The 14110-nt window shown below is 39.2% G+C and overlaps 1 protein-coding gene across 1 annotated transcript in view; it reads left to right on the top strand.

The window, feature by feature from the left end:
- The first annotated feature begins 4623 nt into the window (after positions 1 to 4623).
- crybg2 (crystallin beta-gamma domain containing 2) overlaps positions 4624 to 14110 on the top strand; it is a 39130-nt gene continuing 29643 nt past the window's right edge. The window contains exons 1-2 of the mRNA XM_069176466.1: positions 4624 to 4826; positions 11587 to 11686. Coding sequence (XP_069032567.1) covers positions 4624 to 4826; positions 11587 to 11686 — 303 coding nt within the window. The remainder of the gene's footprint in view (positions 4827 to 11586; positions 11687 to 14110) is intronic.

The following is a 14110-nucleotide window of genomic DNA, read 5'->3' on the forward strand; positions in this document are numbered from 1 at the left end:
TTTAATCCAAATGTTGAAGTGTGTCATCATCGCATGTTTTATTTTTTGTGGGAATACAACGTTTTTGCCCTACCTTTAAGAAGAACATTCTGGGAACCAAAAAAACAGAACCAAAAAACCTTTGTGCTGTAAACATTCCCAGAACATTACATAATTTCCTGCTTGGTGCCCTTTAAACAGTAGAGCTCCAGCAGCCCATCACCCTACAACCTGTTACACCAGTGAGTAATGTGGGACTCTCAGCCAGTCCAAACAAGACATTTGACATAAAACGTCTGAACTCTGGCTGTATGCCTCAACAGAGAAACACACTCATCTCTCAACAGACAACAGGAAAGAGAGTAGAATTACCGCACAATCATATTCAGTCGTGTACAGTTTCGGGCATATGCACACAACCCCCAGAAAGAACTACCAAAGGAAAGAGTATTAAATTCATCTACAAAGAATAGGCCGAAATCGAACTTTCATTGCAGCACGGTTGGCTCGCTCATGTGAAGCAGATATCCTGTTTATTGTTTTCTTCCTCTCTCGACACTTGACTTAATTCTTCAAAAAGCAGACACCCTACGGGTTCCTGTCTGTCGCTGGCCAGTCGAACATACTGGATTCATGCAGCACCAAAAGAGTCACAACAGGAACTCTTTTAAAACGTGCCACGCAGGGTGGCTGACGGGCGCCCGTGAAACAAAACACTCCAAACACAAACACTGGCTTTAGGTAACGGCATGCCTCTGGATGTTTGCATGCGCCATGCAGTCCCACAGCTCCCAACGTTCTACACGGGGAAGTTTCCCGCGGCACACATTTCAGGGCAGTCGTTATTTCGTTTCAGACTGCATCTCGCATCTTCTTTTCTAGTTTCTTCTGTTAAAACTGACGGCATCTGACTTCTAGAGAGGAAATGGATTCAATCTTTCCAGTTTCTCTGAGAAAACGAGCACATCCGGGGTTGTCAGCGACGCATTTACAGGAATCATTGCTTCATGGCACAATCATGTCCTTTGCTTTTAATATCCCAGAGAGCAGTGTTCCTTCGGGTTAAAATACAGTCTTTCAGAGAACTTCACCTGTTACTCAAAGAGCATTTTCTGAAGCACCTCAAAAAGCCGTCGCCACCCTGTGGAGCACACCATCAAAACCAAACGCTGTATTTTGTTGTCGCCATACAATGGTGAGGCTTCTGGCCTGATCTCAGACTCACAGAAACAAGTGCAGAGGGAGCTGTGGTAATCAGATTGAATTACAATTATAAGTGAAGTACAATTCCCAGACACAATTAGTGTGATTCATTCCCTTTCTTAGAAATAATTATAATACCAAGATGAGTACGTGAGACACAAGGAAGGAAGGAGAGAAAACAAGGAAAAGAAGAACAAAAACTAAAAAGACAGGTAAAAATAGAGTGTCGGAGTCATTTCGTTCTCTAATTCTCTGAAAATTTGAATCAGATTTTAATTCTTATCGAACAAAAATAGATAAACAAATCCCCATAATAAAATGGCAGTGCAGTAAAAAGAATCTAAAACTCAAAAAGAGATGCTTATCAAATGGCAAAATTTGCAAGCAATATTGTAGGCAGTACCCAAGCAATAAACAAGTAAATAAACAGCTGATGCAGAAGCACAGTTTTGCAGCCAGGCCTCTGGCCTCTGACCTCTTTGCACTCCAACGAGGAAGAGGCCCGTGTTGGATAATCAATCAAATATCTGTCTCACCTTGGCAGGCAACTGAGCACATTTCCATTTTAATTCAAAAGAAAAATTCTAAGGAGAGTTTAAACGAGAAATAGGGTGTGGGGTGTGTGTGTGTGGGGGGGGGGGGGGGGGGGGGGGGGGGGGTGCGTGCATGCGTTTGTATTGACTGCCAAAAACCGACACAGACTTTGCATTGTTGCGTTTGTTCCCTTTCAGATTTAAGGTAGCGATAACCAGCGGCTTACAGCAAATAATTCAACGTGGTATTCAAACTTGTTTTGCAAGTGCTTGCCGTTAGTTGTATGCCAATGGTGCAATAAAATTTCTGTATCACTACATCACGCGTTTGACTTTCAGTTGCAGATATGTTTAGCCAGCAGTAAAAGGGAATATACTTGGGTGTGGGACACTGAGTAATAACACAAGGTTGTGACGTTGTGGCAATCAGCTTCATGGGTCTAAAGGTTTAACATATAAAGATATAAAATGGTGGTTTCCATCCAGCTAGAATTAGTAAAGGGAGCAAAGTTTGAGAGCAAAATGTTTCGAAAAGTAGCCCTAGTGGTGATAAAAAAAACAAAAACATCTACATTTCTGAGGATTTTAGTTGTAATCAACAAACAAAACAAGGATTAACAAAAGACTGTGATACCTACAGTCCTTTACAAGAGACGTAGCCAATTACAGCATATATGCTCATCTCAAATTACAAAAAATACCAACAATATCTGACAAAACTAGTCACCTAAATATGATTATTTACCAAACATTTCGGGAACTTTTTCAACAACAACAACAACAAAAATCTCGTGGACATGTACGGTTGCATTACTAAAATCCCTAGATTCACTGTGGGATGATGTAGGTTAGCTGTACAATTAGTGGTACTGCACTTTAGATTTTTATTGAACGACCAACTTGCTTCAGTACAAACTTGTATAGAAAAAAAAAAATACCTCAATATTAGGAAAGTTTTGGCCACATACCTGTCTAAGTTGCACGTGCAGCTGCACAGGAGGGACTTGACGTTTTTCCAGGCGCAGCTGGCCAAGCTCGATAGTTTGCGCGTGAGATTGTAGCAATTAGCGCTTGCGCGTGAGGCGTTTAGGCGACATCTGTAAATTGTAGTATCTACTTGAGAGTCTCCGTGCGAGGTGTTTGAGGGACATTAGTAGATCCTAAGCCTAACCTAACCAATTCAAATTAAAGATTTGTACCATAATGTAACTTTTTTAAATTGTTAAAAACAGATTTCACAAAATTGTTGCCTAAAAAGTATTGTTCAGGAACTGTGTCAAATTTGTTCTGCCCTAAGTACAATTAATAAGCCATAGACCATGGGCCTTCACTGAGGTCCAGAATGAAAAAAAAAAAAAAAAAAAAAATCAAAATAGGAAAGGAGCATAAAAGGTCTCTTTAATTACAGTATTTTCTGTATTGTTTTTATTTTTAGTTTCTATATTATGTCCCTGATAAGAGATAGCTGATCTCACCTGCCAATAAAAACTGGATGATGATTTGTGTTTTCAGTGTCTCTTCGTCTCCTTACTGTCTGCCAAGCAACTAATATAGTGCGGGTGGCTGTAAAACACTAAAGCAATTTAAGGCAATATACTTTCTGATTACACAAACTAAGAGATTTTATAGTTTTACATGTATTTAAAGTAAATGAATAGCTTTTTTATTTTATTTTTTATTTTAAATACATGTGAATATATTTCTCTGGGAATTGAAGAGCTGAATGTTTGTTTTGTTTTTTTGTTTTTTTAAATCTTACAGATATATTAAATGTTGACAGTAACTTGTACAGGTCACTGAGAAGGAAAGAGAGAATTACTCCTGGCTTCTTGTGTTATTTTATATACCATTGCATGAGTCGTTTCTTAGTCAAACAGGTAGCTTACGCTGAAACGGATAGCTATCGATCCTTCAATCGGACTGAGCAAGCTCGTGACGCCATCATGAGGCAGAGGAAGTGATGCGTCCATGCACGAGCCTGTCCGAGTAGTTGTCTGGCTGCATAGAGACCACGAGATGTCGCCATTGATCCACTAAAATCGCACACAGGTGCACTGCAAACATTGAGAAAAAAAAAAAAAAAAAAAAAAAAAAATTTTTTTATTGCTGTACACAAAATAAAGAAAAATGCTCAAATTACCTTGGAAAATGAAATGACCAAAAATCTCCCAGTTAATATTGTTATGATTATTTACTTGAAGGAAAGTTATTGAGCTCATGCAAGGTTTTCTCTTCTTCAGTCTCCCCTTGCCTTATATTCTCTCTCGTATGTGCAATTTATGAATATATGTTATATTTCCACAAAATATTATATAATCAGATCAAATATGGTGCAATAATATACATTAAGTGAAAACTATTGATTAAACCCTGACAATCAGTCAGAAAAAAAATAGGGATCGTATAGGCTGACCTGGAATTTTAATTAAGTTGACCTAAAATAAATAAATTGGACCAGGAAAAGTGCGAGTGTGTGTGTGTGTGTGTGTGCATTATCTAATTCTATTGACACTGTAGTTTATGAACCTTTACATCAATATGGGCATTTGATTGGAGGCAACTTAATGACGTGACGCATAATGTAGGACACACTGCTGCAAACTACGCTGACGGGGAAGAGTGGGTCATCGGAGTCACCGGGAGGCTGTGCGGGTCCATGGGTGTTGTTCTTCATGGGCGTGTCGCTGCACCTGAGACGTGAGTGCAGCGCACAAAATGAAGCAGCAGCTTGTCATCTGTCCATAAGTTCCATCCGCGCCGTGTTTTCCGCCCCACCCCATCCCATCCCACCCCACCCACCCCCACCCACCCCACCCGCCGCGACTACTTTCATCAGCTTTTAATGAGCAGGACAACCAGCGGGAAGGTAGACGCGCGACTTCCTCTGAACCCGCATCGCCCGGGAGAGATGGCGAAGAAGGGCCCGTCCACCAGAAAGACTCTGAAAAGTTTCTTCTCCAAGAGCGAAGCCAGCTTGGGCGAATCGGTGGACAAGGACGCGGACAAAAATGAGGGCGAGAGGAAGAAGTTTAAGTTCTTCAAGTTCAAGATAAAGTCGAGGAGCGGCTCTGCCTCCGAGAAGTCGGCTAATGAGGACCAGCAGGTGCTCAGGTATGATTCAAGGATGCCATGATGTTGAATCGGTGCCGTGTGTTTCACGCCTGCGCATGTGACGTATGGGTTCTGGTGGAGGAGCAAGAAACGTGCGTCTTCTCACGCCTCGAAAAGCCATAAAGCTGCAGATGGCCTCCAGTGTTTATACCTTATAGCGGCTGCTCTTTTTACGTCCAACGGTTTTGTCAAACAAAGACACCAGTCAGCTCGTTTTTGAAAAGAAACCACTTTTTTTTTTTTTTTTTTTTTTTTTTTTGGCAGTCATTATTGTTCTACGCCTAAATTGCCAATATTACTAAAAGATATGTGTCCAAACTTTCCAAATAGTTTGAACATTGATGTCAAACACTATCCTCTAGTGGAGAAAGTTAACGGGCAATACAATATTTAATGAAATTAGAGTATGGAGGTTAAAAAGAGCTATTTCCAACTGTCATTTAAAAACCATTTCCATTTACCATGTTTTTGGTGGTGATTCAACTTTTAGAGATTTTAGCCTGGAGGACATTACTCTGAAAACTTGCAGAGTCCTGCAAAAGTTACTTTCCTCCACTCAGTAATGTGATCATATTATTTAGACCTGAAGTAATTAGTCAAGTGCTCAATTAGTTAATTAACAGAAAATCTATCTGCAGCTATTATAATAATCTATTTATCAATGAATCACTTTATAAGTAGAAATGGCTTTTTAGAGTAGTTTCTGTTTTGTTGTTGTTGTTTGGGATTTTAAACAGATTATCTTTGGTTAGTTAAGAAAAATAAGCAACTCACAATTGTTTTAACAAGTAAGTATATCCCATGGAAATGATTGGCTTTTGTTTTTATATATTTGGACAAGCAAACACTTGGTGCTCTTTGATACATGCTTAAATATAAGGATGATATAAATGAACAGAAACACAATGAAAATGAGCTTTTTCAGTCATTCGTTCAACAAAAACATCAATAGATGTTATATTCTTCAGTAGAAAAAAGTAACAACACTCCCTTTTTAGCAGAAATAACTTCTTGTTGACGTTTTGTATTTTTGTCCACCAGTCTCCGACATGGTATTGCTGACCACTCTTCCACGCAAAATCCCTTCACTTGCAGGATGCTCGAGAGTTTCCTTGCACGTACCGGCTGTTGCAAACCCCCTCACGACATTTCAGTGGGTTTCAAATCTGGTTTTGTGTTTGTGTGAAATTCTTCTCTTGAAAATCGTTATTCTGGTCATGTCAACTGTGACTTTGGCCGAACAAGTCTGTACTGGAGCCGTCTGTTCGGAGCACGTTATTCCAACAGGCCTGATCTTCACTATGTTCACTGGTAAACTGTCGTTTAGCTTTAATGTTCTTTTTGGACAGCAAATGCAGAAGCACATTTTCCTGGCACGCCTCCCATGCAGGTCAAACTTGTGCAATCTCTTTCTGATTTTTGACAAATCCACGTTGACACCAACAGCTGCAAGAGGTGACTGCAGATCCTTTGATTCAAAAAGAAGACTTGAAGCACCTCAAAACTTCAAACGTCTGGACTGAATCTGCAGGGGCAGCCAGTCTTGGAAAAAAAAATGTCATTATTTGAACTCTACACAGTTTGTGGATAATTTTCCTTCGACTGGCATTATTCATTTTGAATAAGAGGTTTTTAATCCCCCCCTTACCAGCCTATCAACAACTCTTCTTCTGAGGGTCTTAGTGTGCTCTTTAGATTAGCATCACATTTATTTAAGACTTGTGATGTCAGAGGTTTAAAAATGACATGGATCCGCCTGACACTCCCAAAGTAAGTTCTAATCACGGAAACCTTATTTGGAAACCCTTATTCTATTGATTTGAAGGTGTAATAAATGTAAAACTTTATCCATGTGACTGATCCATTGGTTTGTTTATTTAAATTATGAAAATGACTACAAAATGTCAATTTTATGTACCACTTTTATCAATACTTACTGTTTTAAAGAGGTTCAAATTTTTTTTGAAGAATTTCCATGGGATGTACTTCATTTTTCACAACTGTAAAATGTTTTAATTGATAATGGTAATTGTGATCGATAGTTGCAGATAGTAGCGGTTTTGAAATTAAATTATAAACAAAAGAGACACATTTGTGCTGAGTACAAAGTAACAGCTGTCAGTTGTTGGATTTTCAGGACCGATAACAATTTCTTGTAACCGATTTTAAATAAATAAAATGGATTCAAGAAAAGTGAAAAAGTTGCAAGACACATTCATGGTTAACTTGTATATCTTCTGGAGGCTTTTTTTTTTTTTTTTTTTTTTTTTTTTTTTTTTTTAAATCAACATAGTCTTAACAGAGTTACATTGAGCATCTGGAGTGGCATCTGATTGATGAACAATATAAAATTATGATCCCCATACAAGGATCTGTTGTTTTTCAATTTGCTACCAATACATTTGTGATTATTGGTAACATATTGGCTGATAAGTAGGTCCAGTCTTATGTATGCATTTTCACAAGTTGTAGTCTTGGATAAAGAGATGGGTCGATACGGGTCGAACGGGCAATTGCAACTTAACCCTGGAGGCTCATAAAAAGTAGTAGATGAAAAAAGCGTCACCACTGGACACCTGGTAGTGTGAATATATGCATGGGAAAAAGGCACAGACTGTCAACATATTGGTCAGAAATGGTCCCAAAGGAGTAAACGTGGTCTGTGTAAAGCTTGAGGGATGTGTAAACAATGGGTGTGCATGCATGCATACACACACGGGTGGGGTGGCGGTTGAGCCACACGTCACATGCCAGGACAATGTAATCATGTTGTTCATGTGGTTTCAGGCCAGACTGAGTGACGGCTTGTGTTTGCACAGAGAAAAAAAAAACATGATGAGCTGACACTGTGCGGACCGCCTTTGCACACAAGAAGTGGCACACGGAGGTAACGCGAGGGTACAGTTTAACAGTGCATGGAGAGCACACATTGAGATAATAAACAACAACCACAGCAGGATAAAAATGAATTGTGAGTCTTTTTTAAGAGTATTTTATCCACTGCTTATCAGTCACATTTACGCCTTAAATGAATTTGATGAACTATTATATTAGATATTCTGTTAAAGGGATTTATTTTTAATTGTTGACATTGTGGAGGAAATGTCCTAGATAGAATTAAATCTGGACCTGCAGACTAAATCTGTTTTTGTTGTTAGTTAAGGATTTAGTTTTAATCCATGTCCAGGATTTTATCTGGCAGAGACTTGAGGATTTCAGGGTCTAAGAAATAAATCTTCAAGTTATTGTGTTTGTTTTGATTCCATAGCCTTTCAGACAGTTCACGGTGACGTCAAAGTCAGATTTTTTTTTAAACCACCACTGTGTGAAATTATCGAGGGACCACTGAATGTTAATTTCTCCAACGAGCCTCACACACCCACACTTTTATTTTCTGGTGAGGTTTCTCGGGCTCCTGAGTGCAGTTGTGGATTAATAGAGGTACTGTACAGAAACCTGCCACTCCACATGCCTATTGCATTCTCCTGAAACTACTACTCGATTAGACGCACACACAAACACAATTGTTGTGCTTGGGGATGCAGGTTGGCAACATATCTGACACCGTTGGAGTTCAGATGTCTCAACTCAATTGTGTTGAAATGTCTGCCATTGGAAACAATCGAGTTCAAAGTGAGTCACTGTATTGTGGAACCTGTTGTCTTTATGTAATGAAGCGTAAGCAAGTCAACACTGGGGCTACATGGACTGAATGTACGCTGAGTTAAACGGACACAAAATATCTCATTAAGAAAGTGTAATGTTTTTCATAATGGCTATATTATGTTAAAAGATAAAGTGTTAAACATTTTTTTTTTTTACCAATGAAGAGAGATGGCTTTATCAGTTAAGCTTCAGGTGGCACATTGTGATGTAATGCTCTTGAGGACCTTTACATCTGTTCTATTTAGTCCATTGTTATTGATAATAAAGGAGTATTGATTTCACATTATAAAAAAAACTTCTAGCTGATAAAAATAAGTATTCCTTTCGACAAAAGATATAGATTATCTATTGTTCAGAAGATGGATCAATTTTGTCTGTTTGCTAACTTTTGTGCTCTATTAATTAACTTATTGAAGGAATATTGGATTGGACATAACCTCGTGTGCCGTATGCTGTATTCTTGTACATTCCATCACTTGACATCTACGAGTTCGGACAAGGAGTCAACAAGCTGCTCAGTCAGGAGCAGTTAGCCTCCATCATCTGTAGCCGTAGAGATGTGTTGTCACCAAGAGGCCAAATTATTTGCATGATTCATTATCGTCCCAACGTCCCAACATCAGTTGGCCGTCGCAGTGATAGCTGTGCGCTCTGAACAATGCAATAGTTAAACATTAACATCCCTTTCAGGCTGCGGCACTAACGTGTTAAACATTAACATCCCTTTCAGGCTGCGGCACTAACGTGTTAATGTTGGCACCTGTGTAGATACAGCAGTCAGGCTTTTGTCAGATTACAGCAGGATATGCATACAATTAAATTGTAGCCACGCAGTGAGTGACAATATTATTGGACTTTAACTGCAAAGTCATGGCGTACTTGTCCTTCACCGTCTGTGACTATAAACCAGAGTAGAGTGACCTACATAGTTGTCCGTCAACTCCCTCAAATGCTGGTTATGCATGTCTCAGGTTTAAATACCCTTTACTCATTCGTTCATCTAACGTCTATTCATGCAGGGCGGTTCGAAGACAGCAGCTTCATTCTATTTTACACGGACACACTGCGTACACGGGACAATTAAATTCATTTTCACAGAGCCAGAGCCATACTTTACCACGCATGGCCATGCACACCAATGTAATGGATTGTTTGAGCTGAGGGATAAAAGCAATCTTCTTTTGGTATATTTAGAAGCACAGTCAGGCTCCGATGTGCTTATTACCTCATCATGGTTACAATTCAAAACCTTTTTTTTTTTCTTTTTTTTTTTATTAGTTTGTAAAATTGGACTTTGTTGTGCCTGCCAAGAGTTAAATGAGGAGACCGATATCACTGTCATGTCTGTACACTATAGGGTTAGCTTAGCACGAAGCAAAACCGCTCGCCTGGTTCTGTCCAACGGTCATGAAATCGGCTTTCCAAAATGTTGTTTTGAAACTGTTTTGTACAGATTAGACGAGTAAGAAATTAATTTATGAATTAATGAGCGTTAAAGCCAGTCTACAGAAACAAAAGGTAAAGCCAATCCGCCTCCACCTCCAGCTACATACTCACCATAGGGACTTAAATGCATATACTCTTATGTGTTGAACTAACCCTTTACAGTGGTGCCTGTTTTAGTTTCATAGACAAAATATGTGGTTTGGCTGTAGGCAGTGTCGGCCCGTTTCTATGTACAGATGCAAATGTGAAGGTGGATTCATTGGAGTCGGCCTCTCTTCTGTTCTCTCCGTGTCGCTCTTCTTTTTTTTTTTTTCTCTCTCTCTCTCTGTCGCTCTTTTTTTTTTTTCTGTACGTTTTTCCCTCGTCCAAACAAACATGGTCACATTTTACTGCACAGCCACAGAGAGAACAGAGGACACTGTCGTCGTCTCAGTTACAACCTGTTGAACTTAATCCAAAATATGACATCGATGAGATTGTTGGTCATGAATATCAGGTGTTGTGCGAGTTCACACAGTGAAAGAGCCACGCATGTTTCGGCTTATCCGGTGTGTTGACATGTAAACACGGATCACCGAGGGACAAAAACATAACTTATCTGCTTATCTTGGGACATGTTTGGTTTTTTTTTTGTTTGGTTTTTTTACCCAGAACAGCTTATTTGTCTCAGACATTGCAGTGGTCGAGTACTTGACTGATTTGTGGACAAATTCAAAACTTTTGGTTGCTGCTTTTGCGTGCGTGTCTCTAAATGAGTCTCGGGTAGAACGTTTGTCGCCTCCCAATCACCAAAACTGCATGAGGCTTGTAAACAAGAAAGACCCTGAACAGTTGTCACCTCCGCGAGTACAGGAAAAGGTCAAGAGCCAGGTAAAATGGCGCACTTGTTTGCAGTGTACACATGAATATAGCTGCTGAACTTACAGTGATAACAAAAAATTGTGGCGATGCGACTAATGTTTGCTTTTCACTTGGCTTCCTGTTTCATGTAAAGGGAAACGGTCTGTGTATAAAGGAGACCTTTGTACCAATTGTTTGATGAGTTGACAGCTGGTGATTATTGATGCCACCTCTCTGTTGACTTTGACAACACCTGGAGGTGGACATTAAAAATCGGAGGGAAAACTGATGACTAAACAAAGCCGAAAACACGTCGTTTAAGTTTAAAATCAGCTGATAATTTAGGTTTGTGGCCGTGACACTTTGTTTCAGGTGACTTTGTTTTCGGTTTTAGGTGTTTTAAGGTGGGGTTTTCATGTCCAATGACTGTTTCCTGATGACCTAATTAGCCTTTTGTTCCACACAAGTCACAATTAACATGAAACGTTAAGGATCATAAACTCTCTGCATAGCCGGTTCTGTTCCTCGTTCCCCAAGCAGTGATTCACTGTTTTATTCTGCTAAGCAACGTATATTTCCTATTGTTAAAGGAACTGATTTTCTAATGCACAAACAGGATGAGATGGATGTTTCTGCAATCTAATCGCAGCGGTACAGACGGACCAAAACGCTTTTGAAATGACTGTTCCAAGCATTCGCCCCTGGTCTAGCCGTTATGCTTGTTAGATGTCTATAATTATAAAGACTAATAGATGTATTCAGGTAGCAGAGATTCTACACATTCACCTTTGAACTCTGTCGCCCTCAGTGCTGTGGAGCCCAGTAACACAGATGGAGAAACCTGGACCGACAACATTGTTCCGGACAACAAGCGGCCTTCTCTCTATGCAACTGCACCCAGGGCAAAGGTCAGTGGTGCTTTCTTAACTGTTGACCTTTTTTCACAGGAACTTCTTGAAAAATACTTTTTTTTTTATTTTTAAAGTATTTCTGTCACTGAGAAAAGTACAGTATATAATCACGAGGTTTATTAGAACTGCATTGTTTTGCTGCACTAACAAAGTCAATAATGCTGGTTGGACTCAAAAACGGACTGCTTTCCAAATTCTTCTACATATTGAATTTATCACTGTTAAAAAAAAAAAAAAGTGTTACCAGTTTCCTCATGAGTTAAAATATACAACAGATCATTTGTTTCCTCTAATAGAAATTCTGATTGAATGGTGTTAGCATTTATTGCTAATGAGACCAAAATATTGCCAGGGATTTAAATTGTATACCAATTTTAAAGACAAACAATTTTTCTTTGGACATGCGTAGAAAAAAACCCAATACCATTTAAACCTCTCACTCTGCTGTCTTAGAAATTTGTAACAAAAAATTCTCAATTTGCTTTTAACCCTCATGCTATATTGTGTAATGATGATATACAGGGGTTAACAGAAATGACACATGATGCTACAATTTTAAACAGTATAAAAGGTTGTGACTAATATTGTGAAGAGTCTCAGTCTCATTTTATCATTCCTAAAATGTATTCATAGATTCTTGTGACAATGTCTTTCATGTTGGTGTGGTCGAGAGTGTTCACTCTCAGATTGCAGAACAGGTCTACAGGTTTTCTCAGAGCAGTCTGAAGGAATGAGAAACTCGTCTAAACAGGAATATTTTCGGGAGTATATATATTTTTTTCTTGAAACATGATCGTCCTGTTATGTTACTTCATAATTGAAGTGAATTCATAGTTGATCTCCCTGTTCAGCGGTTGCTCCAGTCCAGCTGTGGTTTAATGACTGCCTTAGGTTCTTTCTTGCATAATGATGATCAAGCACGCGTAATTTTGGAGTTGCCCCAAAAAGGGACAGATTTACGGCATGACAGCAGGTGACCAACATACACGAGTTCTCTCTAGAGGGCACCATATCACAAAAAATAACATGGGCAACACTGACGGTCTGCACGCACAGTCTTTCCAAACTCGGTGAAGAAATTTGTACTTTCTTACTACTCAATTTTATCTGCATTACTTTGGCCTTTTTCATTTTCAGCGTTGCCTGAAGTTGATTTAATTTAGGTTTAAGCACTTAAGCTGGTGGAAGACAGCGCCAAGGCTCCAGAAGAGGGTGCCAGTGCTTTGTTTTACAGGTTGTTGTGGTGAAGATCGACCATGATCAGACTGTTGATGTCGTTGAGACCTGTTGCGCAGATGACGTACAGCTTTATAAGTTGGAATACAATAGGGGATTGTGTGTTGCGTTTGGACAGATGATACAGAATGGGCATAAAGCATAAAATAACACACTTCGTTAATGGCATCATGCAGTGGTTTGTGGTAGTAAGGTGGGTTAAAGCATTAGGCTACTGGTGGACTAAAACATAAAATGCCTTATCAAATTTTTTTGCAATATTGGATGTGGGTCTTTTAAGGTGGCTTGGGCCTGTATAAATGCTGACTCGGCGTTCACGCAATTAAGCAGCTCAAGGAAGCCACACCGGGTGTTTTTACGTATAGAGTATGGCTATACGTGAGCGGAAGTAGGAGCCTCATTGACTTTAAATAATAATATAATTCAGAGGATGTGGACCTCAGTAACTGTATGAGTTATCTGACGTTAGCTGACATTGGCTGCTACAAGCTGCTCATAGCAGAATAGAAATAAGCCTGCAGTGGCAAAAAAAAGCCACAGTGTATTGATGTGAGCAAGGAAAGGTTGTATTGTTTTATGATATTATGATATTTAACATTTCTGGTGAAAATTCATATTTCTTCTTTTGTAAGCTACAGAGTGACGATTTGGTTTTAACCTCTCAGCAAGTTGTCCTTCATTTTATGTCATGTCAAGCTAAAACAACAGCTTTTACCAGTAAGACTTTTGAATTTACTTTGACGTAAATCACAGAAGGGTAAAGCTTTTGTGGGTGGTCGTATCTCCGTTTTAATCTCTGTCCCTTCGTAGTTCACTTGCAAACACACGCATACGACACGCATCCACACCTTTCTACAGAATTTTGCTGATTACATGACATTACATTTCATTTAGCCGACGCTTTTATCCAAAGCGACTTACATTAAGTGCATTTCAGCCATGAGCGTACAAAACCCAGAACAACAAGAATCAAGAAAATACAATTTCTTCGAGAAGGCCAAACTACAAAGTGCCATCAGTAAGTGCCATTTTAAGCGCTGCTAAAGTTCTCCTGTTCAAGGTAAAGTCTGAAGAGGTGTGTTTTTAGTTTGCGGCGGAAGATGTACAGAGTTTCTGCAGTCGTGATTTTGATAACATATATGTTAAGACACCCGACTTCAGATGTGTTTAATAAAGAAGAGTTAC

Source organism: Embiotoca jacksoni, unplaced genomic scaffold (assembly GCF_022577435.1).
Source record: "Embiotoca jacksoni isolate LCO1_2020_lvr unplaced genomic scaffold, fEmbJac1.0.p SCAF_7, whole genome shotgun sequence".
Classification (NCBI taxonomy): Eukaryota; Metazoa; Chordata; class Actinopteri; family Embiotocidae; genus Embiotoca; species Embiotoca jacksoni.